Source organism: Pristiophorus japonicus, chromosome 1 (assembly GCF_044704955.1).
Source record: "Pristiophorus japonicus isolate sPriJap1 chromosome 1, sPriJap1.hap1, whole genome shotgun sequence".
NCBI lineage: Eukaryota > Metazoa > Chordata > Chondrichthyes > Pristiophoridae > Pristiophorus > Pristiophorus japonicus.
In genome coordinates this window covers 230,177,962-230,204,883 of record NC_091977.1, presented here as the reverse complement: position 1 = coordinate 230,204,883, position 26,922 = coordinate 230,177,962, and the positions used below count along the sequence as shown (strand labels likewise).

The window sequence follows — 26,922 nt, the reverse complement described above, 5'->3', positions numbered from 1 at the left end:
GGGCCATGTGTATGCTGCTCGCCGGTTTTAAGTGTTCGCTGATCAGCTGGCTGAGCTCTTCAAAAGACTTGTCGGCCGGTTTGTGGGGTGCGAGCAGGTCCTTCATCAGCGCATATGTTTTTGTCCCGCAGCTTGTTAGTAGATGCGCCCGCAGCTTGTCAGCCGCATCCTCTCCCAGCCAGTCCTTCGTGACAAAGGTCTGCTGGAGTCTCTCCACAAAATCGTCCCAGTCTTCACCTACACAGTAACGTTCCTCTGAGCTACCGGTGCCCATCCTCTGGGTTCAGTGATTCACGTTTCCTGTCGCTAGGTGTTGAGTCCTTAACTCTTAAACATAATCACATGAGGCACGTACTGCAGACACAGTCACTCTGTGACCTTCACCTTTATTCTCTGGACCAAGGACTACTGGCCCTGCGAGGGACTTCCCCTTATATACCTGATTCTCCAGGTAAGGAGTGTCTCCCACAAGTACAGCCCCTGTGGTCAAGGTGTGCATTTCTAGGAAGTATGTACAGTATGTCGTGGTTACATGAGGGTTACAATTGTATAAGGGTTACAGTAGTATGCTGGTTACATACATGACATGGATGAAGGGATCGAGTGCAATGTAGCCAAGTTTGCTGATGATACAAAGATGGCTGGGAAAGCAAATTGTGAGGAGGACACACAAAATCTGCAAAGGTGATATAGACAGGCTAAGTGAGTGGGCAAAAATTTGGCAGATGGAGTAAAATGTGGGAAAATCTGAGGTTATCCATTTTGGCAGAAATAATAGAAAAGCAAATTATAATTTAAATTGAGAAAAATTGCAAAGTGCTGCAGTACAGCGGGACCTGGGGGTCCTTGTGCATGAAACACAAAAAGTTAGTAAGCAGTATGCATTGACTTCTGAAGATAGGTTGAGTAGGTTGGGCCTATAGTCATTGGAGTTCACAAGAATGAGAGGTGATCTTATTGAAACTTATAAGATAATGAGGGGGCTCGACAAGGTGGATGCAGAGAGAATATTTCCACTCGTAGGGGAAACCAAAATGAGGGGACATAGAAATGTAGAAAATAGGTGCAGGAGTAGGCCATTCGGCCCTTCGAGCCTGCACCACCATTCAATAAGATCATGGCTGATCATTCACCTCAGTACCCCTTTCCTGCTTTCTCTCCGTACCCCTTTCCTGCTTTCTCTCCATACCCCTTGATCCTTTTAGCCGTAAGGGCCATATCTAACTCCCCCTTGAATATATCTAATGAACTGGCATCAACAACAACTCTGCGGTAGGGAATTCCACAGGTTAACAACTCTGAGTGAAGAAGTTTCTCCCCATCTCAGTCCTAAATGGCTTACCCCTTATCCTTAGACTATGTCCCCTGGTTCTGGACTTCCCCAACATCGGGAACATTCTTCCTGCATCTAACCTGTCCAGTCCTGTCAGAATTTTATGTTTCTATGCGATCCCCTCTCATCCTTCTAAACTCCAGTGAATACAGGCCCAGTCAATCCAGTCTCTCCTCATATGTCAGTCCTGCCATCCCAGGAATCAGTCTGGTGAACCTTCGCTGCACTCCCTCAATAGCAAGAACGTCCTTCCTCCGATTAGGAGACCAAAACTGAACACAATATTCCAGGTGAGGCCTCACTAAGGCCCTGTACAACTGCAGTAAGACCTCCCTGCTCCTATACTCAAATCCCCTTGCTATGAAGGCCAACATACCATTTGCCGCCTTCACCGCCTGCATGCTAACTTTCAATGACTGATGTACCATGACACCCAGGTCTCGCTGCACCTCCCCTTTTCCTAATCTGCCGCCATTCAGATAATATTCTGCCTTCGTGTTTTTGCCACCAAAATGGATAACCTCACATTTATCCACATTGTACTGCATCTGCCACGCGTTTGCACACTCACCTAACCTGTCCAATCACCCTGCAGCCTCTTGGCATCCTCCTCACAGCTCACACTGTCACCCAGCTTAGTGTCATCTGCAAACTTGGAGATATTACACTCCATTCCCTCATCCAAATCATTAACTTATATTGTAAATAGCTGGGGTCCCAGCACTGAGCCCTGCAGTCACTGCCTGCCATTCTGAAAAGGATCCGTTTATCCTGACTCTCTGCTTCCTGTCTGCCAACCAGTTCTTTATCCACATCAGTACATTACCCCCAATACCATGTGCTTTAATTTTGCACACCAATCTCTTGTGTGGGACCTTGACAAAAGCCTTTTGAAAGTCCAAATACACCACATCTACTGGTTCTCCCTTGTCCACTCTACTAGTTACATCCTCAAAAAATTCTAGAAGATTTGTCCAGCATGATTTCCCTTTCATAAATCCACGCTGACTTGGGCCGATCCCGTCACTGATTTCCAAATGTGCTGATATTTCATCTTTAATAATTGATTCCAACATTTTCCCCACTACTGATGTCAGGCTAACCGGTCTATAATTACCCGTTTTCTCTCTCCCTCCTTTCTTAAAAAGTGGTGTTGCATTAGCTACCCTCCAGTCCATAGGAACCGATCCAGATTCGATAGACTGTTGGAAAATGATCACCAATGCATCCACTATTTCTATGGCTACTTCCTTAAGTACTTTGGGATGCAGATTATCAGGCCCCGGGGGTTTATTGGCCTTCAATCCCATCAATTTCCCTAACACAATTTCCCACCTAATAAGGATTTCTTTCAGTTCGTCTTTCTCACTAAACCGTCGGTCCCCTAGTATTTCCGGAAGGTTATTTGTGTCTTCCTTCGTGAAGACAGATCCAAACTATTTGTATAACTGGTCCACCAGTTCTTTGTTCCCCATTATAAAGTCACCTGAATCTAACTATAAGGGACCTACGGTTGTTTTCACTAATCTTTTTCTCTTCACATATCTATAGAAGCTTTTGCAGTCAGTTTTTATGTTCCCAGCAAGCTTCCTCTCACACTCTATTTTCCCCCTCCTAATTAAGCCGTTTGTCCTCCTCTGCTGTATTATAAAATTCTCCCAGTCCTCAGGTTTGCTGCTTTTTCTGGCCAATTTATATGCCTCATCCTTGGATTTAACACTATCCTTAATTTCCCTTGTTAGCCACGGTTGAGCCACTTTCCCCGTTTTATTTTTACTCCAGACAGGGATGTATAATTGTTGAAGTTCATCCATGCGATCTTTAAATGTTTGCCATTGCCCATCCACCGTCAACCCTTTAAGTATCACTCGCCCGTCTATTCTAGCCAATTCACGTCTCATACCTTCGAAGTTACCTTTCCTTAAGTTCAGGACCCTAATCTCTGAATTAACTGTGTCACTCTCCATCTTAATAAAGAATTCTACCATATTATGGTCATTCTTCCCCAAGGGGCCTCACACAACAAGATTGTTAATTAGTCCTTTCTCGTTGCACATCACCCAGTCTAGGGTCTAGGACTGTTTGGTGGTCTGTACGCAACTCCCACTACATATTCTGCCCTTTGGTATTCCGTAGCTCCACCCATACTGATTCCACATCATCCAAGCTAATGTCCTTCCTTACTATTGCATTAATTTCCTCTTTAGCCAGCAACGCCACCCCACCTCCTTTTCCTTTCTGTCTATCCTTCCTAAATGTTGAATACCCCTGGATGTTGAGTTCCCAGCCTTGGTCACCCTGGAGCCATATCTCCGTGATGCCAATTACATCATATCCGTTAACTGCTATCTGCGCAGTTAATTCGTCCACCTTATTACAAATACCCCTCGCATTGAGGCACAGAGTCTTCAGGCTTGTCTTTTTAACACACTTTGCCCCTTTAGAATTTTGCTGTAATTTGGCCCTTTTTGCTTTTTGCCTTGGGTTTCTCTGCCCTCTACTTTTACTTTTTTTCTTTCTATCTTTTGCTTCTGTCCCCATTCTACTTCCCTCTGTCTCCCTGCATAGGTTCCTATCCCCCGCCATATTAGTTTAACTCCTCCCCAACAGCACTAGCAAACACTCCCCCGAGGACATTGGTTCTGGTCCTGCCCAGGTGCAGACCGTCCAGTTTGTCTCAGAATAAGGGGCTGCCCATTTAAAACTGAGATGAGGAGAAATCTCTTCTGAGGTTTGTATATTTATGGAATTCTCTGCCCCATCATCATCATCATAGGTAGTCCCTCGAAACGAGGATGACTTGCTTCCACGCCAAAAAGGGATGAGTTCACGGGTGTTTCAAGAAGGACCTAATATTCCAGATGCCGAACCACATCTTGAAGGGTGGAAGATGCCTTTGCGTGGATTTTTTTAATGTGTGGTGGCCGTTGCACACCAGCCACCACACCAGCTTGTCAGAGCTCGGTCTTGGTCCAGTGGCAAGGATTAACCAAGACGACTGGAGACCAGCTCTGCTGCACAGACCTAGTGCGCGTACATGTTGCAGTGTGGGCTGGCCCGTTCTGCCCCTGGACCCACGCCTCTCCTGGGCCCCAATCACATCTCTCTCTCTGAAGTCTTGCCACTCCTTCGCCCCGACCTCGCCACTCCTGCTGTACCTGCCCGCACTGCAATCAGCAGTGGCATGCCGCCGCACGCTGCTCCCTCTAATGGCCCCGGCCTGCTAATGGTCTTGCCCCAGAGAGCTGTGGAGGCTGAATATATTTAAGGGGGAGATAGACAGATTTTTGAGCGATAAGGGAGTAAAGGGTTATGGGGAGCGGGCAGTGAAGTGGAGCTAAGTCCATGATTCGATCAGCCATGATCTTATTGAAAGGAGGAACAGGCTCAAGGGGCCAAATGGCTTGCTCCTGCTCCTATTTCTTATGTTCTTATAGATAAGGTCAGACTTTTGTATCCAGAAGTGTGTAGTGGAGGATATAGTGAGTACATCAATGGAAACAGTAGCATAGTGGTTATATTTACTGGACTAGTAATCCAGAGGCTTGAACTAATGATCCAGAGACGAGAGTTTAAATCCCACCACTGCAGCTGGGCAATTTAAATTCAGTTAATTAAATAAAGTATCAGTACCATGGGTTAGAATTTCCCAAAGATCTGCCAGCGCCAGATTGCCGCCCAAAATACCGCTAAGATTTTTTAATTACTGCCGGCGAAAAATTCCCTCAAAAAAGGAAAAAATTCCGTACCAGCGGGGAAAAAAATGGATCTTGCACCCCGATTCTCGGCGGAAAATGGAATATTGGGCCAATTGGGCGGTTCTTAAACAAAACGGGCGGTAATTACTAAAATTTAAACAGAGGCTGCGGATTGGGCCTAGGAGGGGGAAAACAACAAAATATTTTTTCCAAAAAACATAAAATAAAAAATCGGAAAACATTCTCGGGACTCTTTTCACCTTAATCACTGTAAAATAATTTTTTAATAATTTCAAATCCATTAACTTACCTTTTTTTGCAGAGCTACTGACATACCGCCCAACTCCCACTGCTTCTCGAGGTCATTTTTTTTTCTACTTGCCTATGGGTCACCGCTGTGTCAATAATCGGGCGACAGCGGTCTATGGATGGTGCATGCCGATGTTCCGCTCCCCAACCGCCGGTGGAACTCTTTATGGAAATTTTTGCTGACCCAATTTTCGCCCAAAATGACTAATACGGCTGAGAAACCGAGTGGAGGGGCAGTGCAAATTCTAGCCCCATGTAACTACCGGATTGTCGTAAAAACCCATCTGGTTCGCTAATCTCCTTTTTGGGAAGGAAATCTACCATCCTTACCTGGTCTGGCCTATCTGTGACTCTAGACCCACAACAATGTGGTTGACTCTTAACTGCCCTCTGAAATGGCCTAGCAAGCCACTCAGTTGTACCAAACCATTACAGAAAACAATAAGAAAAATAAAATCGGACAGACCACCCGGCATCGACCAGTGGCTTCGGACATGACAAAGGCACACCCAGCCCAGCCGACCCTGCAAAATCGTACTCACTAACATTGGGAGAGCTGTACCACAGACTAGTCAAGCAAAAGCTTGACAGAGACACTCACAGAATCATACCTTTCAGCCAATGTCCCAGACTTCTCCATCGCCATCCCAGAGTATGTTCTGTCCTACCGGCAGGACAGATGCACCACAGTAGGTGGCATAGTGGTGTACAGTCGGGAGGGAGTCACCCTGGGAGTTCTCAACATTGACTCCGGACCCCACGATGTCTTGTGACTTCAGATTAAACATGGGCAAGGAAACCTCCTGCTGGTTACCACTTACTTCCCTCCCTCAGCTGATGAACCAGTACTCCTCCATGTTGAACACGACTTTGAAGAAGCACTGAGTGTAGCAAGGGCAGAATGTCACTGTCAGGACTTCAATATCCATCATCAAGAGTGGCTCGGTAGCACCACTACTGACCGAATTGGCCTGAAGGACATAGCTGCCAGACCAGGCCTGTGGCAGGTGGTGAGAGAACCAACACGAGGGAAAAAACTACTTGACCTCACCCTCACCAATCTACTTGTCTCAGGTGCATCTGTCCATGACCGTATTGGTAGCAGTGACACCGCACAGTCCTTGTGGAGACAAAGTCCCATCTTTCCACTGAGGACACCCACCATCATGTGTGGCACTACCACCATGCTAAATGGGATAGATTCAGAACAGATTTAGTAGCTCAAAACTGGGCATCCATGAGGTGTTGTAGGCCATCAGCAGCAGCAGAATTGTATTCCACCACAATCTGTAACCTCATGGCCCAGCATATCCCTCATTCTAACATTACCATCAAGCCAGGGAACCAACCTGGTTCAGTGAAAAGTGTAGAAGAGCATGCCAGGAGCAGCACCAGGCATACCTAAAAATGAAGTGCCAACCTGGGAATGCTGCATAGAAACATAGAAGATAGGTGCAGGAGTAGGCCCTTCGAGCCTGTACCACCATTCAATAAGATCATAGCTGATCATTCACCTCAGTACCCATTTCTTGCTTTCTCTCCATACCCCTTGACCCCTTTAGCCGTAAGGGCCATATCTAACTCTCTCTTGAATATATCCAATGAACTGGCATCAACAACTCTCTGCGGTAGAGAATTCCACAGGCTAACAACTCTCTGAGTGAAGAAGTTTCTCCTCATCTCAGTCCTAAATGGCTTACCCCTTATTCTTCGACTGTGTCCCCTGGTTCTGGACTTCCCCAACATCGGGAACATTCTTCCTGCATCTAACCTGTCCAGTCCCGTCAGAATTTTACATGTTTCTATGAAATCCCCTCTCAGCCTTCCAAACTCCAGTGAATACAGGCCCAGTCGATCCAGTCTCTCCTCGTATGTCAGTCCTGCCATCCCAGGAATCAGTCTGGTGAACCTTCGCTGCACTCCCTCAATAGCAAGAACGTCCTTCCTCAGATTAGGAGGTCAAAATTGAACACAATATTCCAGGTGAGGCCTCACTAAGGCTCTGTACAACTGCAGTAAGTCCTCCCTGCTCCTATACTCAAATCCTCTAGCTATGAAGGCCAACAGCGCATTTTCCGCCTTCATCGCCTGCTGTACCTGCAGGCCAACTTTCAATGACTGATGTACCATGACACCCAGGTCTTGTTGCACCTCCCCTTTTCCTAATCTGCCGCCATTCAGATAATATTCTGCCTCACTGTTTTTGTCCCCAAGTAGATAACCTCACATTTATCCACATTATACTGCATCTGCCATGCGTTTGCCCACTCACCTAACCTGTCCAAGTCACACTGCAGCCTCTTGGCATCCTCCTCACAGCTCACACCGTCACCCAGCTTAGTGTCATCTGCAAACTTGGAGATATTACACTCAATTCCTTCATCTAAATCATTCATGTATATTGTAAATAGCTGGGGTCCCAGCACTGAGCCCTGCGGCACCCCACTAGTCACTGCCTGCCATTCTGAAAAGGACCCGTTTATCCCGACTCTCTGCTTCCTGTCTGCCAATCAGTTCTCTATCCACGTCATGTGCTTTAATTTTACACACCAATCTCTTGTGTGGGACCTTGTCAAAAGCCTTTTGAAAGTCCAAATACACCACATCCACTGGTTCTCCCTTGTCCCCACTCTACTAGTTACATCCTCAAAAAATTCTAGAAGATTTGTCCAGCATGATTTCCCTTTCATAAATTCAAACTGAGTTGGACTGATCCTGTCATTGCTTTCCAAATGTGCTGATATTTCACCTTTAATAATTGATTCCAACATTTTCCCCACTACTGATGTCAGGCTAACCAGTCTATAATTACCCATTTTCTTTCTCCCTCCTTTTTTAACAAGGGGTGTTACATTAGCTACCCTCCAGTCCATAGGAACTGATCCAGAGTCGATAGACTGTTGGAAAATGATCACCAATGCATCCACTATTTCTCGAGCCATTTCCTTAAGTACACTGGGATGCAGACTATCAGGCACCGGGGATTTATCGGCCTTCAATCCCATCAATTTCCCTAATACAATTTCCTGCCTAATAAGACTACATGCAACACAGGACTACATGCATGCTGAACAGCAGAAACAGCATGCTATAGACAGAGCTAAGCGATTCCACAACCAACGATCAGATCAAAGCTCTGCAATCCTGTCACATTTTACAGGTAAGGAACATACGTGGTATCACAGTCTTGCCCCTGGGTTGTGTAGGTGCAGGTGGGTGAGGACGCTAGTTTCAGAGTGACCGGACTGTGTCCAGGTTGTCTGATGGCAGCGCTGCGCCCCCTGCCAGCTGGGTGGGCTCGGATCACTCACCTGGTTGAGTCTCAGGGCCTTTGCCGTTGCCTAGTGGTGGGCAGAGCCACAGGAGTGTGTGGCCTCCCTGTCCTCCTTTGAGGGCTGTGGTGTCTCTTTGCTGCCTTTCAGCGATAGTGGGAGCCTGGTCATCCCAGGTTCCGTTGGGAAAGCTGGGGGGTCCTGGCCTCTTGCTCCTGGTACTGGCCCTGGTGGCCAGAGAGGTAGAGCCAATCAGAGGCAGGGTACCGGTAGTGGTGCCTTTGCCATCCGCTGATCGCTGGCCCTGCAGCTGGTATGCTCCCTCTGTGTGTGGCCACGCTCCCTGGGGCATCACATTGGTCCTGGAGGCGCAGGCTTTATGGTCGGGTAACCCGCTGGACCTGGGTGCTTCCGATGGGAGGTTGCCCTTGGTTTTGTCGGCATGCATGTAAATCCCGGCATCGCACATCATCACTTCATTTACTCTCACAATACATTGGTTCCGACCGCAATCACCCGACTTATCATGGTTAGTTACATTTACAAACTTGAATTTGTCAGTTACATCTCTTGCATATGTATCACCGGCATCGCTGTATAAAGAGTGGAACTGTCCCTTTAATTGTGATGGGTTGCCGGTCTCCTTTAAGAGGGCCTTGCAATCTTTACCCCAATCCGGTTCGCTGCTCGGCATCACGTGTTGCTCCACCAACGCTGCCCCTCGTGGTCTGGCCGCTGCCATTTTTACTTCAGGCTCGTGGTTCAAGTGCCATCTTCTTTCTCTCCATGAGGTAGGCTGTGGTGATCCTTTATCTCCCCAGGTTCTGCCATGGAAGCAAAGAAATTGCCTTCTGCGCCGATTTTCTTCCTCCGGAGTCCTGCCACTGGAGCCTGGAAGGTGATGTCGGGTCGTTGTGGCTGAATCATCTCGCAGTTGGGTTGAGCGGTCTGTGTCGTCTACACGCAGTCGAGTTGAGCGGCTGGTTTTTCAGGTGCTGTGCTGGATCCAACTTCGGGGCCGCAGAAGACATCGATCGATGGAGGTTGGAGGTTTTCCCAGCTCCAACGGATCTTTTTCATCCATCTTCTTCCTAACAGCGTTGGGCCATCCCTAGCAATGATCCACAAAGGTAACTTGTGCATCGTGGCGTCTTGGGACACTTGGACATCCACGCTGCCAACGACTGGGATGGTGTCGTTTGTGTAGGTGAGCAGCTTCACATAGATCGGGATCATTTTAGGTCGTTCGATTGGATTGTCCCAGAGTTTCTCAAAGGCAGCCTGATTCAACAGTGACTGGCTCGCCCCTGTGTCCACCTCCATCGTGACTGGAACACCGTTGATTTCGACTTCCATTTTCAACGGGGAACTCTCGGTGGTGCAGGTAAACACTCCGTACACCTCATTGTGGGGCTGAGCTGCCTCATGGACTCTCTCTTCATCGTTGCTGGAATCCAGGTGATCGGCCAACTCTTCATTGACTCGGTGAGTACGATTTCTCTTGCACATTCGCTGGAGATGGCCCTTCATGTTACAGCCTTTGCATGTATAGTCTTTATAGCGGCACTGGTGGGCCCTGTTGTTTCCTCCACAGCGCCAGCATGGGGTTAGCCGGTCGGCCCCATGTGGCGGACTCAGGGTTGAGGGACTTGGGATTCTGTTCTCTCTTCCTTGAGAGAGACTGCTTGCAGCAGCCTTGCCTCTAAAAGGCGCCAGTCGGTTCACAGTACTTGCCGGGTTAGTGTCCTGGGGATGAGTCATCCGCTTGGAATCGCAGGCCGAGATCATGAACGCCTGGCTCACGTTAATTGCCTTCTGCAGGGTGACCGTGGTATCCGCAGAGAGCAGCTTGTGGAGAAGGCCCTCGTGGCCGATTCCAATAACGAAGATATCCTGCAGCGTTTCGGTGAGGTGGCCGCCAAAATAACATGTTGCAGCCAATCGTCTGAGTTCTGCAGCATATTTTGCGATTTCTTGGCCTTCAGGCACCCAGTGGGTGTAGAACCGGTGTCTGGCTGTGAGGATGCTCTCTTTAGGTTTGAGTTGTTCCTGTATCATCGTTACGAGCTCCACATATGTTTTGGTAATTGTCTTTGCTGGGGCTAGCAAGTCCCTGATGAGGCCATAGACGGTGGGCCCACAACTGCTGAGCAGGATAGCTCTGCGCTTATCAGCCAGCGAGGTCGGGTTGTCTCCTGCCAGGTCATTCGCAATAAAGAAGTGTTCAAGCCTTTCCACAAGGGCCACCCAATCTTCCCCATTGGCGAATTGTTGAAACGTGACAAGGTTAGCCATTTTCGCATGGAAATTCGTAATCTCGTCGCCAGTTATTATGTCTATAAGCACTCTAGTAAATGACTCCACGAGGCGAGGTATTGTACTTGAACTGTGGTGACCTTAGTCCATTTATTATAACTCCTGAGTGAGGGTACAGCATGGTGAGCTCCCTTTTATACCTGGTTACCTGTCGTGTACAGGTGACCCCTAGGTCTCCACCAGTTGCACCCTCTGGTGGTACAAGCATAGTGTATACAGTGTGAAGGTACATCCAGTAGTCTTATGTAACTGTACATTGAGTGTACAGGGAGTATATTTATGTTATACATACACAACATCCACAACTTGCATCTATTTATATTAAAATTGCAAAGGCAGCATTTAAATACGAGTTTAAGTTTCCAGCTGGTGGGAGTGCCAATGGAGTCAGGCGTGATGCCAGGGAAAATTGGGGAACGAGGGGGCTGTTCTTTGTGGGGTATTCAGGGTTGGGAGACAGCAACAGGGGATGAGAACATTGGGACTGGGCAGCCTTAGGAGATTGAGGTTTTGTGACAACTGGGGTGGGGTCTATGGGCAAGCAAAGAGGATATTGGAGGCACTAGAATGTGTGAAGAAGATGAAAGTAGATGCAATAGTAACTTTCAAAAGGGAGTTGGATGTCGACTTACAAAAAAAATATTTTCAGGGCTGTGCGACTAATTGGTAGGTCTTTCAGAGAGCCGACACAGGCAAAATGAGCCAAACAAGCTCCTTTTGTGCTGTATGATTCTATGAGTGGGGTACAAATACTGGAGTAGGTAGGTGCACAAGTAAGGGAATGGATTATTGGGAACTCTGAGATAGTAGATGGCAAGTTGTGAGATAAGCAGCAGTCCAGGACACAAGTTTTGGGTCCGTGTCCAGATGCAGCCAGATGCGCGAAGATTGCGCAAGCACTGGCCGAGAGCACAACAAAGGTACCACAGCAGAATCGAGAGATAATGCAAAAATCAGAAGTATTAGGCAGTGGCGTAGAGATGCTACAGAGATGTCACAACTCAAGAGGGTTTTGATATTTTTAGTTGGGGAGCAGGCTAGAAGTGCTTTATCGCACAATTAAAGTTGCATATAGTGACACAAGCCCAGCCAGGATGGAGATGATTGGTTAATTTCTCCCTGGAGACCACACTGATGTAAGTGACTGGTATTGCACATGTATTGTGTAATCCCCCACTCACTGCATTTTGCTGAATACCTAATCAATTTATTTTTATTTATTAATAATTCATTGTTATGCGAATAAATGCATTTAAGGAGAAGCTAGGTAAACATATGAAGGAAAAAGGAATAGACGGATATCTTGATAGGGTAAAGTGCAGGAAGGAGGCTCAAGTGGAGCATAAACACCAATATGGTCCGAATGGCCTGTTTCTGTACTGTACATTCTATGTCGTCCTGCTATACTTGAGAGACTCTGTTTGCTGTAGTCATGAATTCAGAGATTCTCAAGTCCCGCTCCTGCCTCCAACTGATTGGCTAAAACAGTGGTGTCACTATTCACTCTGATAAAAGTTTGATTACTGTATTTCTTGGGACGGACCAGGAATGAGCTCATCTAGTTTCATTGGGTACTCAAAATCTGATGGCTGTGGAGCAAACAATTTTGTTTTTATATTTTTAAGCTGGCCCTCATTTGTGGCTTACCGAAACAACATGCTCATCCTAAACAACAACATGAAAAAATTCTCTCTCATTTTTTGCTTCCTGTCAATATCTCTCATATGAAACAAGATGTACTGGTTCATCCAGCCTGTCCCATATAATTATGATGTCCACAATACATACATTCCCCACCCATATAATCTGGGAGAGGTGGAAAAGCAGATTAACAAAACCCAGGCCAATTAGGGAGAAATAAAATCTAGAAATTCCTTATGCGACCCAAATTGTGAAGGCTGTTTTAAAAAGCATATGGGATCTTTGGCTTTATAAACAGAGGCATGGAGTACAAAAGCAAGGATGTTATGCTAAAACTTTATAAAATACTGGTCAGGCCTCAGCTGGAGTATTGTGTCCAATTCTGGGCTCCACACTTGAAGAGGATGCAGAAGACATTTACTAGAATGGCACCAGGGATGAGGGAGCGTGGAGAGACAAGAGAAGCTGGGATGGTTCTCCTTAGAGCAGAGAAGGTTAAGGGAAGATTTTATAGAGGTGTTCAACATCTTTTAGTGCTTTGATAGAGTAAATAGGGAGAAACTGTTTCCAGTGGCAGGAGGGTCAGTAAACAGAGGATACAGATTTAAGATAATTGACAAAAGAGCCAGAGGGGGTGATGAGGATTTTTTACACAGTGTGTTATTCTGATCTGGAACGCACTGCCTGAAAGGGTGGTGGAAACCGATTAATTAGTAACTTTCGAAAGGGAATTGGAAAACCAGTGTTTTATAAAGCTTTAGTATAACTTCCTTACTTTTGTACTCCATGCCTCTATTATAAAGCCACCTGTGACAGAGACTGTAATTCCCGCATTGGACTGCTCAGTCACCTGAGAACTCACTTTTGGAGTGGAAGCAAGTCTTCCTCGATTTCGAGGGACTGCCTGTGATGATGATGATGGTGATTATAAAGCCAAGGATCCCATATGCTTTTTTTAAACAGCCTTCACAATTTGGATCACATAAGGAATTTCTAGATTCTTTTTTCTCCCTAATTGGCCTGGGCTTTGAATCTGTTTTTCCACCTCTCCCAGGTCATATGGGTGGGGAATGTATGTATTGCAGACATAACAATTATATGGGACACGCTGGATGAACCAGTACATCTTGTTTCATATGAGAGACAGCGACAGGAAGCAAAGGCTAGAAAATTGCAGGGCTATGCAGAAAGAGCAGGGAGAGTGGGATTAATTGGATAGCTCTTTCAAAGAACCAGCACAGGCAAATTAGGCTGAATGGCCTCCTTCTTTGCTGCAAGATTCTATGATCCTATGCAGTGTCAGCCATGGCTCAGTGGGTAGCACTCGGCTTTGAGTCTGAAGGTTGTGGGTTCAAATCCCACTCCAGGGATTTGAGCACATTAGAATCATAGAAGTTTACAGCACGGAAGGAGGCCATGCTGGCCAACAAGAGGCTATCCAGCCTAATCCCACTTTCCAGCTCTAGGTCCGTAACCCTGCAGGTTATAGCACCTCAGGTGCACATCCAAGAACTTTTTAAATGTGGTGAGGGTTTCTGTCTCTACCACCCTTTCAGGCAGTGAGTTGCAGACCCCCACAACCCTCTGCGTGAAGAAATTTCCCCTCAAATCCCCTCTAAACCTTCTACCAATTACTTTAAATTTATGTCCCCTGGTTGTTGACCCCTCTGTTAAGGGAAATAGGCCCTTTCTATCCACTATATCTAGGCCTCTCATAATTTTATACACCTCAATGAGGTGTCCCCTCTGCCTCCTCTGTTTCAATGAAAATAAATCCAGCCTATCCAATCTGTCCTCAAAGCTTAGCTTCTCCACTTCCGGCAACATCTTCGTAAATCTCCTCTGTGCCCTCTCCAGTGCAATCACGGCCTTCCTGTAATAAGAACATAAGAAATAGGAACAGGAGTAGGCCATACGGCCCCTCGAGCCCGCTCCGCTATTCAATAAGATCATGGCTGATCTGATCATAGACTCAGCTCCACTCCCTGCCCGCTCCCCATAACCCTTTATCGTTTAAGAAACTGTCTATTTCTGTCTTAAATTTATTCAATGTCCCAGCTTCCACAGCTCTCTCAGGCAGTGAATTCCACAGATTTACAACCCTTTGAGAGAAGAAATTTCTCCTCATCTCTGTTTTAAAAGGGCAGCCCCTTATTCTAAGATCATGCACTCTAGTTCTAGTCTCCCCCATCAGTGGAAACATCCTCTCTGCATCCACCTTATCAAGCCCTCTCATAATATTATACGTTTCGATTAGATCACCTCTCATTCTTCTGAATTCCAATGAGTAGAGGCCCAACCTACTCAACCTTTCCTCATAAGTCAACCCCCTCATCCCCAGAACCAACCTAGTTTACTGTGGTGACCAGAACTGCACTCGGTATTCCAGCTGTGGCCTAACCAGTGTTTTATAAGTACAAGCATAACCCCCCTGCTCTTGTATTCTATGCCTCGGCTAATAAAGGCAAACATTCCGTATGCCTTCTTAACCACCTTATCTACCTGGCCTGCTACTTTCAGGGATAAGTCTAGGCTGACACTCCAGTGCAGTGCTGAGGAAGTTCTGCACTGTCAGAGGTGCCGTCTTTCAAATGAGATGTTAAAACCGAGGTCCCATCTGCTCTCAGGTAGACGTAAAAGATTCCAATGCACTATTTCGATGAAGAGCAGGGGAGTTATCCCAAGTATCCTGGCCAATATTTATCCCTCAATCAATATAACAAAAACAGGTTATCTGGTCATTATCACATTGCTGTTTGTGGGAGCTTGCTTGTGCCCAAATTGGCTGCTGCATTTCCTACATTACAACAATGACTACACTCTAAAAGTATTCCATTGGCTGTAAATTGCATTGAGACATCCGGTAGTTGTGAAATGCGCTATATAAGTGCAAGTCTTTATTTTTAGGAGACTACTCTGGCCCTGAGTAATGTTATACAGTACTTGCCTCTTGTATAAAGTGATCTCCACCCCAAACAGAAACAGGTCCATCTCTCTCTCTCTCTCTCTCTCTCTATCTCTCTCTCTCTCCATTGCTCCATTGCTCACTCACCGCTCAGCAAGCCCGAATGAACTTAGGCAGGACAGGCAAGCCACTTAGCATTGTGGTGAGCAAGGCAGCCTTGGGAAGTACTTGCCCCAACAGGCCAGTGAACAAGTGGAAGGCTGTAAGCTACTCTTGAGGGCAGGTGAGCAGGAAGGATAGAAAACCACTTGCCGTTAGAAAGCAGGCAGGCCTGGAAACACTTGAGGTACATGGATGAACAATCTGGCTGGGTAGCATTTTTGGGCAGCAACAAGCAGGTGAGCTGGGAGGTATTCGGGTGGGGGAGCAGGTAGTTAGGCCAGCAAGTGGGGCTGAGAAACATTTTGATAGGCAGCAAACCAAAGAACAACTTAAATTTATATAGCGCCTTTAACATAGTAAAACGTCCCAAGGCACTTCACAGGAGTGTTCTCAAACACAATTTGACACCAAGTCACATAAGGAGATATTAGGGACAGGTGACCAAAAATTTGGTCAAAGAGGTAGGTTTTGAGCGTCTTAAAGGAGAGAGGCGGAGAGGCTTAGGAGGGGAATTCCAGAGCTTAGGGTCCAGGCAGCTGAAGGCATGGCCACCAATGGTGGAGTGAAGGAAATCGGGGATGCGTAAGAGGCTAGAATTGGAAAAGCGAAGAGATTTCGGAGAGCTGTAGGGCTGGAAGAGGTTACAGAGGGTGGGGGTGAGGCCATGGAAGGATTTGAAAACAAAGATGAGATTCTTTTTAAATGGAGGTGTTGCTAGGCCGGGTGGCAATGTAGGTCATGAGCACAGGGGGTGATGGGTGAACGAGACTTAGCGCGAGTTAGGATTCAGGTGCTGAGGGAAGCCAGGAAAGCAAGCAACCAGATGGAGCAGTCCTTGGGTGGGTGGGTCAGCAGGCAGACTGGGCTCTGACCCCTTCTACCAGGAACTTGGCGAACCTTCGACGGAGTGCAACAAAGATTCACTTGACTGATTCCTGGAATGGGAACAGTGTCCTATAAGAAGAGATTGAGCAGACTAGGCCTATATTCTCTAGAGTTTAGAAGAATGAGAGGTGATCTCATTGGAATATACATTTTTACAGGGCTAGACAAGGTAGATGCAAGGAGGATGTTTCCTCTGGCTGGGGAGCCTAGAACCAGGGGTCACAGTCTCAAAATAAGGGGTGGTCATTTAAGACTGATATGACAAAACATTTATTCACTCAGGGTGGTGAATCTTTGGAATTCTCTACCCCAGAGGACTGTGGAGGCTCAGTCTTTGAGTAGATTCAGACAGATCGATAGATTTTTGAATATTAAGGGAATCATGGGATATGGGGATAGTGCAGGAAAGTGGAGTTGTGGTAGATCGGCCATGATCTTATTTAATAGTGGAACAGGCTCAAGGGGCCGACTGGCCTACTCCTGCTCCTAATTCTTATGTTCTTATGAAAGCACAAGATCAGATTTAGAAGGTGAAAAATAATGGCTGGCGTCTATTGGTTCAAATAAGCAGGGGCTTCACACAGAAAAACACCAGTATCTGAAAATTAAAGCGGTGAGCGGGGGCGGGGAGGAAAGGAAAGCAGATAGAACGTGAGAAAGAAATCGAAACCGATACTGATTAAAAGCAGTGATCAGTAAGAACATGGGAAAAGGAACAGCAAAACAATTATGCTGTCGACATCCACGAATGTTACTGACAAGTTTATTTATTGTTTTTAGGTTCCTTACTACCCAAACGGAAAGGTTGATATGTAATAAACGTTAAGTTTCTGTTTCCTACGGATGCTTGTCTCGGTGCCACCTGATTTATTGGAAATTGCGCTGTGAAGGCGGAGTCCCCGATCAGATATAAATACAGTTGCGTCAGAGCTAGTGTCGCTCCGGGAAGAGGAGGAGAAGATTTTGGAAAATCGCACATCAATAGTCGAATTTGTTTTTAAAGATAAGTACAAATAAATTTAAAATGACCGATACCGAGAAAGGAAATTTAAAGCTCTGGAGAACTTACATAACCAACATCCTGCGTCCTACTTATATTCAAGGATTCCTCAAAAGTTTTTTTTCGCCAGGTATGCGAGGTTATTGTTTTTTGATTTTTATTTATAAATGAATACTAGGTGTTGTAACTTTGTTCGGGCAAGTTTAACGTGAACCGGTTTTTACACCGCCAGTCCGATGTTACTGTAGAGAGTAACTATGTGGTTGGATCAGGGAGGGGACTGAATGTAAAGTGGTGGCGAGGTAGTCGAATCCATTCGATCATTTCATGAGTTTCTCGGTCACAGAAACCTCCCTCAAGTCACAGTTAAGGTCTCGGCCAATGTTTTCCATCAAAAGAATTGGGATTTACGGGAAAATATCGTTTTCAGGTTACAATATGAACCTAAAGGCAATGTCATTGCTGCATGGGTCTTGCTGCCTGGCAACTGAGTTTATTTTTTTAACGTATCATCCACGGGTAATGTCCTCGAACTCGTAAATCACACATGGAAAGTTTCGGGACACTTGACCCTCTGTTTTGTCTTGTTAGGATTTTCTACTTTATGCAAACTCACAAATTGTATGTTATCATTTCGCTGGTATTAACTATGTCAGATCCTTAGATGAAGGGTTGGGCTAGTTGAATGTGTTCATCACATATATTTGGTTACTAGCCATACAGGCAAAAGGCCCTTTGGGTACTTAATTGTTTTTGTTGGGACTGCTAAGAGGCTCCATTAAAAAAAATATAGATTTTTAGATTCTAAGTGACCAAGTTTCAGCCTGAGTTGCTCCTGTTTTTTTTTGGAGCAACTGGTTTAGAATGGAGTATCTTAGAAATTGCAATTCTCGGCATTTAGTTTGCTCCAGTTATAGTCAGTTAGAACAGTTTCAGTTTGGAACAGATTTTTTTTTCAAAAGGGGGCGTGTCCGGCCACTTACGCCCGTTTTGAAAGCTTAGGCAGTGAAAACTTACTCCAGAGTAAGTGAGATTTTTGTATGCTCAGAAAAACCTTGCCTACACTTAGAAAATCAGGCATAGGTTACAAATCAGGCAAAGGGAATGGGGAGTTTAAAAGGGAAGTTTACAAACATTAAACACTTCAGTTTTACAAATAAAGAGCCATCATCAATAATAAATGATACATACATCAATAAATCAACCAATAAATCAATCAAAAAAAAATTAATAAAAAACTAAAAAATCAATAAATAAAACATTTTCTGCTTACCGACTGCAGCACCGGTAGCCCTCCAACAGCGTGCTGGGACTGCCCCCCCCCCCCCCCCCCCCCCCCAGTGTGTCTCTGACAGTGTCTCTATCTCTCTGTCTGTCTGTGTGTGTCTCTTTCACTGTCTGTCAGTGTCTGTGTTTCTGGCGGGGAGGGAGAGGAGAGGAGAGAATGGAGAGAGAGAGGAGAGGAGAGGGAGGCTGAACGGGCCCAGCCGGGCGGGTCCTGCCCCGCCCCACCCCCAGCACCGGAGTTAAAGGTAAGTGGCCGGGGGTCGGGTCCCTGGGCGGGTGTCGGGTCCGGGAGCGGAGTGGGAGTCGGGTCGGTTCCGGAGGAGAGGGGGGGGGGTGGGGGGAGAGAACGAGTTGGGTCTGGGAGCAGAGCAGAGCGGGAGTCGGGTCGAGTCCCGGGTGGGGGAGCGGGAATGGACTCGGGTCCGGAGGTGGGGGGATGGGGGGCGGGGGTCCGGAGTGGGAGTCAGGTCGAGTCCAGGGTGGGGGAGCATGAGTCGGGTTGGGTCTGGGGGGGAGCGCGGGTCGGGTCTGGGGGAGGAGTGGGAGTCGGGTCCTGGCGGGGGGAGGAGCGCGGGTCAGGTTGGGGGGGTAGTCTGGAGCGGGATTCGGGTTGAGTCCAGAGCAGGGGCGGGTCCGGGGGGGGAGCAGGAGTCGGGTCCGGTGGGGAGTCGGGTCGGGTTGGGAGCTGGAGGGGGGGGGGGGGGAGGGGGATTTGAGAGAGCCAGCTGAAGGGAGGAAGCAGGAGCTGGGCGTAGGAGGTGCAGCCTGATCCACGCAGCCCCAGTGAGCCCATTCGGCCAGGGCTAGGGGCTGCGTGCTTCGGGCCCCTGCCACACAGTTTTGAGTGCCCACTGTAGCGCGCCTGTGCAGAGGTCCCGGCACTGTTTTCAGCGCAGGGACCTGGCTCCGCCTCCCACAGCTCGTGCTGCGCCCTGCCCAGCTCCAGAGGACCTGCAGGGAGCCGGAGAATCTGTAAGTATTTTTTAGGCGCACTTTCGAGTGCGAAAAACAGGCGTCCAGGTCGGGGCTGCGCCGTTCTAGGCGCGGCCCGAAACTTGGGCCCTAACTGTTCGCATGCCATCAATAACATTTTCACCCTACTTATAAAACAATAAGCGTTTTTGATCTGTTTCCTGGTGCACGAGATACATCATATATGTGGATTTTGTCTGAAAAAATAATTTGAGGACACTGTCTTTCGAAGTTGATTTTTGGTCCTATGTTTCCCAAAGCTCTCCGCCACTGGGGTTTTTCCTCACCTCACGTCTGGGTCTGTTGTAGACTAAAATTGATGGAGATCGATTGCTGTGATTAGTCAACAACTCTATTATCATTGAATCACGACTACCAGGATCGTAGAAGGCAAACTAGATGGACTGAACACCTCTGTTCAGTCCATAAGCGTGACCCTGAGTTTCTTGGGTGCTTGCCATTTTAATTCTCCATCCCACTCCCACTCCCACTCCCACTCTGATCTCTCTGTCCTTAGCCTCCTACACAGTTCTAATGAAGCTCAAGGAACAGCACTTCATCTTTGGATAAGGCACTTAACAGCCTTCTGGACTCAACATCAAGTTCAACACTATCAGATCATAACCACAGCTCCCATTTTCCTGACAGCAGGTGCTGGTAATGATTCTGCTATTGCCATTTATAGCTCCTCGAGACCCATCTTTCGTTTCTTTATGTGTCCATTACCATCTCCTTTTGATTCGCACCATCATCCCTTTTGTCATTTAATCACTCCTGCCCGTCACCCTATAACAGACCTTCCCTTTTGTTCTTTCCTCTCCACCCCCTTTCCCCATCCCTGCATTTGCTTAAAACCTGTTACATCTCTAGCTTTTTCCAGTCTGACAAAAGGTGATCAATCTGAAACGCTAACACTGTGTACTGCCTGACCTGCTGAGTGTTTCCAGCATTTTCTGTTTTTTAAGGTTTCCAGCATCCGCAGTATTTTGGCTTGTGGACGGTTGTTGCGTATGCAATAACTCAACAGGCTTAGTACTATGAACTCAATCAGGTGCGACCTGACTCTATTAGCTCTCAAAGAGAGGACTAAACATGGAGGCTTTCTTTATATACAAGGGCTGCACGTGTGTGTCTGTGGACAAATGACCTCCGACGGTCGCTCCCCCTGGTGGCAGGTAAACACAGGCATACATACATTACATCATTCCCCCCCAAGATCTTGGTATCAGTCCTATTTACAAATTGAGATGGTCCGGGGCTTTCCGCTCCTTAGTTGATCGTTTCAGTTCAATTCCAGATCTGGGTGAGTTCTTCGAGTCATTCATGACTTGAAGCTGGGTAGCCGATCTAATGGGAGTGGCAGTGTCCATGTCGGGGATTGAAGGTCCAGATTCATTGACAACAGCAGGGTCTTCTGATGACTGAATATGAATCAGTTGGTCATTGATGGTGTCTTCTTCAAGCTGTTCCAGTTCGTCTGTGTGCTGCAATTTCATCTGATCAATGTGCCTCCTGCATGTTTGCCCTTTAGTGAGCCTGACAATAAGCACCCTGTTACCCTCCTTGGCCGTAACAGTGCCAGTGACCCACTTGGGGCCTTGACCATAATTTAGCACATACACAGAATCATTTAATAGAGATGTCACGTGACACAGCAGTGCGATCATGATATCACTGCTGATGTTGACGTCTGTTTTTGACATGATCGTTAAGATCAGGGTGGACAAGCGAGAGCCTGGTCTTGAGACCTCTCCATCAACAATTCAACAGGGGGGACCCCGGTAAGCGTGTGGGGTCTCGTCCTATAACTAAGCAGTATGCGTGACGAGCGAGTCTGCAAAGAACCGTGAGTTACGTGTTTCAGGCTCTGCTTGATGGTTTGGACAGCTCGCTCCGCTTGACCATTGGACATGGGTTTGAATGGTACTGACCTTGTGTGCATGATACCATTGTGTCTCTTAAACTGTTGAAACTCCAAACTCGTGAAGCACGATCCGTTGTCGCTCACAACAATGTCAGGCAGACCATGAGTGGCGAACATGGCATGAAGACTCTCAATAGTGGTTGTGGATGTGCTGAATGACATGATTACACATCCTAACCATTCGGAATATGCATCCACCACCACCAAAAACATTCTGCCCAGGAAAGGACCTGCATAATCGATGTGGATCCTTGACCATGGTTTGGATGGCCACAACCATCGACTTAGCGGAGATTCCACTGGTGCATTGCTTAACTGCATGCAAGTGTTGCACTGATGCACACATGACTCCAAATCAGAGTCAATGCCAGGCTACCAAACGTGAGACCTGTCAATACCAGGATGGGTACTGTGTAAATCCCATACAAATCTCTCTCTGTTTTTTTTGGACATAACAACACAATTACCCCATAGCAAACAATCAGATTGAATGGATAGTTCGTCTTTGCCATGGTTGTAAGGTTTGGTCTCATCACACACTTGCCTGGGAATAGCCGACCAATCATCACTAAAGACACAACATTTTACAACCGATAAGATCGTATCCTGGCTAGTCCAGGTCCTAACTTGTTGAGCAGTGACAGGCGACCCTTCACTCTCCAAAGGCATCCATGACCAACAGTAGGTCTGCAGGCTGTGGCGTTTCCATCTTCGGCATGGGCAATGGTAAACTGCTCAATGCTTCGGCATAATTCTGGGTGCCAGGTCAATGGCGAATGACATAATCATAGGCAGATAATATCAGCGCCCACCTCTGGATGCGGGATGACGCGTTGGTATTGATACCTCTACGCTCTGAAAACAAAGATATGAGCAGCTTGTGATCGGGTTCAAGCTCGAAACGAAGCCTAAACAGATACTAGTGCATCTTTTTAAACCCATATACGCAGGCTAAAGCTTCTTTATCAGGCCGTAGGCTCTTTCCGCTTTATACATGCTTCTTGACGCGTATGCAACAGGTTGTAGTTTGCCCGACTCATTGGATTGTTGGGAGCACGCAACCAACCCCATGTGATGAAGCATCACAGGCCAATACTGAACACTTGCACAGGTCATAATATACCAGCAATTTGTTGGAACAAAGCAGATTTGTAGCCTTCTCGAAGGCCCTGTCTTGAGATACACCCCAAACCCAGTTGTCGCCTTTTCTGAGCAGCATGTGCAGTGGCTCTAAAAGGTGAGAAATTTAGTTGAGAAATTAACGAAGTAGTTGAGAAGACCAAGGAACGAACGCAGTTCCGTCACATTCTGGGGTCTGGGTGCATTTTTGATGGCCCCTGTTTTCGAGTCCGTAGGCCTGATGTCGTCTGCAGCAATCTTCCTTCCCAGGAATTCGACTTCTAGTGCCATAAAGACGCACTTTGAACGTTTCAGCCTGAGCCCCACTTTGCCCAGACGATGTAGAACTTCTTCCAGGTTGTGCAGCTGTTCGGCAGTGTCACAACCTGTGACCAGAATGTCGTCTTGGAACACCATGGTTCGAGGGACGGACTTCAGTAAACTCTACATATTTCTCTGAAATATGGTTGCAGTCAAGCGAATTCCGAAAGGACACCTGTTGTAAATGAACAGCCCTTTATGCACGTAAGTTTCTTCGACGATTCGACAGGCTCCTGTGTCATATAGGCCGACATCCGATCCAATTTGGTGAACGACTTTCCCCCGGCTAGCGTTGCAAACAGGTCATCAGTCTTTGGTAATGGGTAATGGGGATCCTAGAAACATAGAAAACATAGAAAATAGGTGCAGGAGTAGGCCATTCGGCTCTTCGAGCCTGCACCGCCATTCAATGAGTTCATGGCTGAACATGCAACCTCAGTACCCCACCTTTCTCGCCATACCCCTTGATCCCCCTGGTGGTAAGGACTACATCTAACTCCTTTTTGAATATATTCAGTGAATTGGCCTCAACAACTTTCTGTGACAGAGAATTCCACAGGTTCACCACTCTCTGGGTGAAGAAGTTTCTCCTCATCTCGGTCCTAAATGGCTTACCCCTTACCCTTAGACTGTGACCCCTGGTTCTGGACTTCCCCAACATCGGGAACATTCTTCCTGCATCTAACCTGTCCAAACCCGTCAAAATTTTAAACGTTTGTATGAGATCCCCTCTCATTCTTCTGAACTCCAGTGAATACAAGTCCAGTTGATCCAGTCTTTCTTGATAGGTCAATCCCGCCATCCCGGGAATCAGCCTGGTGAACCTTCGCTGCACTCCCTCAATAGCAAGAATGTCCTTCCTTAAGTTAGGAGACCAAAACTGTAAACAATACTCCAGGTGTGGCCTCACCAAGGCCCTGTACAACTGTAGTAACACCTCCCTGCCCCTGTACTCAAATCCCCTCGCTATGAAGGCCAACATGCCATTTGCTTTCTTAACCGCCTGCTGTACCTGCATGCCAACCTTCAATGACTGATATACCATGACACCCAGGTCTCGTTGCATCTCCCCTTTTCCTAATCTGTCACCATTCAGATAATAGTCTGTCTCTCTGTTTTTACCACCAAAGTGGATAACTTCACATTTATCCACATTATACTTCATCTGCCATGCATTTGCCCACTCAACTAACCTATCCAAGTCATTCTGCAGCCTCATAGCATCATCCTCGCAGCTCACACTGCCACCCAACTTAGTGTCATCTGCAAATTTGGAGATACTACATTCAACCCCCTTGTCTAAATCATTAATGTACAGTGTAAACAGCTGGGGCCCCAGCACAGAACCTTGCGGTACATCACTAGTCACTGCCTGCCATTCTGAAAAGTACCCATTTACTCCTACTCTTTGCTTCCTGTCTGACAACCAGTTCTCAATCCACGTCAGCACACTACCCCCAATCCCATGTGCTTTAACTTTGCACATTAATCTCTTGTGTGGGACCTTGTCGAAAGCCTTCTGAAAGTCCAAATACACCACATCAACTGGTTCTCCCTTGTCCACTCTACTGGAAACATCCTCAAAAAATTCCAGAAGATTTGTCAAGCATGATTTCCCTTTCACAAATCCATGCTGACTTGGACCTATCATGTCACCTCTTTCCAAATGCGCTGCTATGACATCCTTAATAATTGATTCCATCATTTTTACCCACTACCAATGTCAGGCTGACCGGTCTATAATTCCCTGTCTTCTCTCTCCCTCCCTTTTTGAAACTCGATAGATCGTAACCTTGTAGTCTCCACAAATCCTGACAGTGCCATCAGTCTTCTGTACAGGAACAATGGGATTAGCCCATTCATTAAATTTGACAGGTGAAATGACCGCTTCACGTTGGAATCTGTCCAGTTTGATTTCGACCTTCTCCCTCATCATGTATGGGACTGCCCGGGCTTTGTGATGGACAGGTCTTGCATCTGAGTCCAGGTGGATCTGCACCTTGGCTCCCGTGAAGATGCCGATTTTCAAACAGCGAGAGAAATTTGCTCAGCACTTGAGCACACGAAGCGGCATCCACCGATGACAAAGCTTTAATATCGTTCCAGTTCCACTTTATTTTTTCGAGCCAACTTCTGCCAAACAGCGTTGGACCATTGCCTGGAACAACCCACAGCGATAGATCATGAACCGCCCCATCGAACGACACCTTGACTGCTGCACTGCCAATCACTGGTATGAGCTCTTTGGTGTAGGTACGCAATTTTGCATTTACTGGACTCAGCTTGGGTTTCATGGCCTTGATGTCCCACAGCTTTTCAAAAGTCCTCTGGCTCATAATTGACTGACACGAACCCATGCCTAATTCCATAGATACCGGCACGCTGTTCAATTTTACTTCAATCATTATCGGTTGGCTCTTTGTCAGGAACGAATGTACACTATAAACTTCCTCCTCGGGTATCTCGGGTTGCATTGCCAGATCCGCTCCGGATCGGTCATCATCATCCACGTGGTGTGTCGCAGCACGCTTGCTGAGCTGTGGACACATCCGCTGAAGGTGCCCCATTTTCGCACAGCCTCTACAAATATACTGTCTGAAACAGCACTGATGAGACCGATGATTGACCCCACAACACCAACAGGATGAAATCGGATTCATGCCCAATGGCGGACTTCAAGCAGTTACAGATTTTGCAAACGCAGTCGGATAGGCCCTGCCAGGTGCAGCTCTGCCAACCGACGACACAATCTGGTGCACAGTACTTGCCGTGGAGTTCCGACTCTGCGAGGATATCTGCTTTGTACTATCGACCATGGTCAGGCAAGCCTGGGCGATGGTGATGGCCCTGCTCAGATCCAGCGTCTCCGCAGCCAGCAGCTTCCGCAGGATCACCTCGTGGTTTATGCCTATTATAAAGACATCGCGCAGCATGTCTTCCAATGCGGTTCCAAACTTACATGGCCCAGCGAGACGTCTCAGGTCGGCAACAAATTCTGCCATGTCCTGGCCCTCAGAACGAACATGCTTGTAAAAGCGATATCTCAAGATAATGATGCCTTCTTTAGGTTTGAGAGAGTCCCAAATCAGAGCATACAATTCCTCATAGTTCTTGTCCGTTGAACGTGCAGGTGAGAGCAAATTCTTTGAGGCCATAGATTTTTGGGCCAATAACCGCGAGGAAACCCGCCCTGCGCCTAACTGTGTCAGTGTCTTCATCCATCTTGTTGGCCACGAAGAACTGGTCGAGGTGATCTGTAAAATCCTCCCAGTCTTCTCCCTCCATAAATCGCTCCAGGATTCCAACGGTGCTCATTTTTTTGTGTGTGTGAAAGTTCGTATTGTGCCTCATCGCCAAATGTTGCGTATGCAATAACTCAATAGGCTTAGTACCATGAACTCAATCAGGTGCGACCTGACTACTTTATTAGCTCTCAAAGAGAGGATTAAACATGGAGGCTTTCTTTATATACAAGAGCTGCGCAATGTGTCTGTGGCCCAATGACCTCCGACGGTCGCCCCCACCTTGGTGGCAGCTAAACACAGGCATACATACATTGCAATGTCTGTTGTCTTTTTTCATCTAGAGAGTTCAGAAAGTTCCACTGGCTTTGGGCCTGTATTAATATCAGTAATGTTTTGTCATGTTAGGCTAAGTAATAGATCAGCTAATACAAAGGCAAAGTACTGCTGAAACTTTTTTTTCCATGGTATGTGGTTGTCGCTGGCTAGGCCACCATTTATTGCCCATCCCTAATTGCCCTTGAGAAAGTGGTGGT

At 46.9% G+C, this 26,922-nt stretch overlaps 2 protein-coding genes across 5 annotated transcripts in view; both read left to right on the top strand.

Moving 5' to 3' along the window:
- Positions 1 to 5,448, top strand: part of LOC139268925 (E3 ubiquitin-protein ligase Topors-like) — a 44,255-nt gene extending 38,807 nt beyond the window's left edge. The window contains exon 3 of the transcript XR_011594135.1: positions 5,354 to 5,448. The gene's annotated coding sequence lies outside the window, so the exon portion shown is untranslated. The remainder of the gene's footprint in view (positions 1 to 5,353) is intronic.
- The window catches only part of rigi (RNA sensor RIG-I), a 159,659-nt gene that overhangs the window by 51,522 nt on the left and 81,215 nt on the right, over positions 1 to 26,922 (top strand). The window contains exons 1-2 of one of the 4 annotated variants that reach the window (XM_070887808.1): positions 8,367 to 8,500; positions 17,302 to 17,651. The exons of 1 other annotated variant lie outside the window; for it this stretch is intronic. In XM_070887808.1, the coding sequence (XP_070743909.1) occupies positions 17,546 to 17,651 (106 nt within the window). In that variant the 5' untranslated portion in view covers positions 8,367 to 8,500; positions 17,302 to 17,545. Of the gene's footprint in view, positions 1 to 8,366; positions 8,501 to 17,301; positions 17,652 to 18,930; positions 19,054 to 26,922 lie in introns of those variants that run through there. 2 more of the 4 variants (XM_070887799.1, XM_070887825.1) reach the window with 2 other exon arrangements.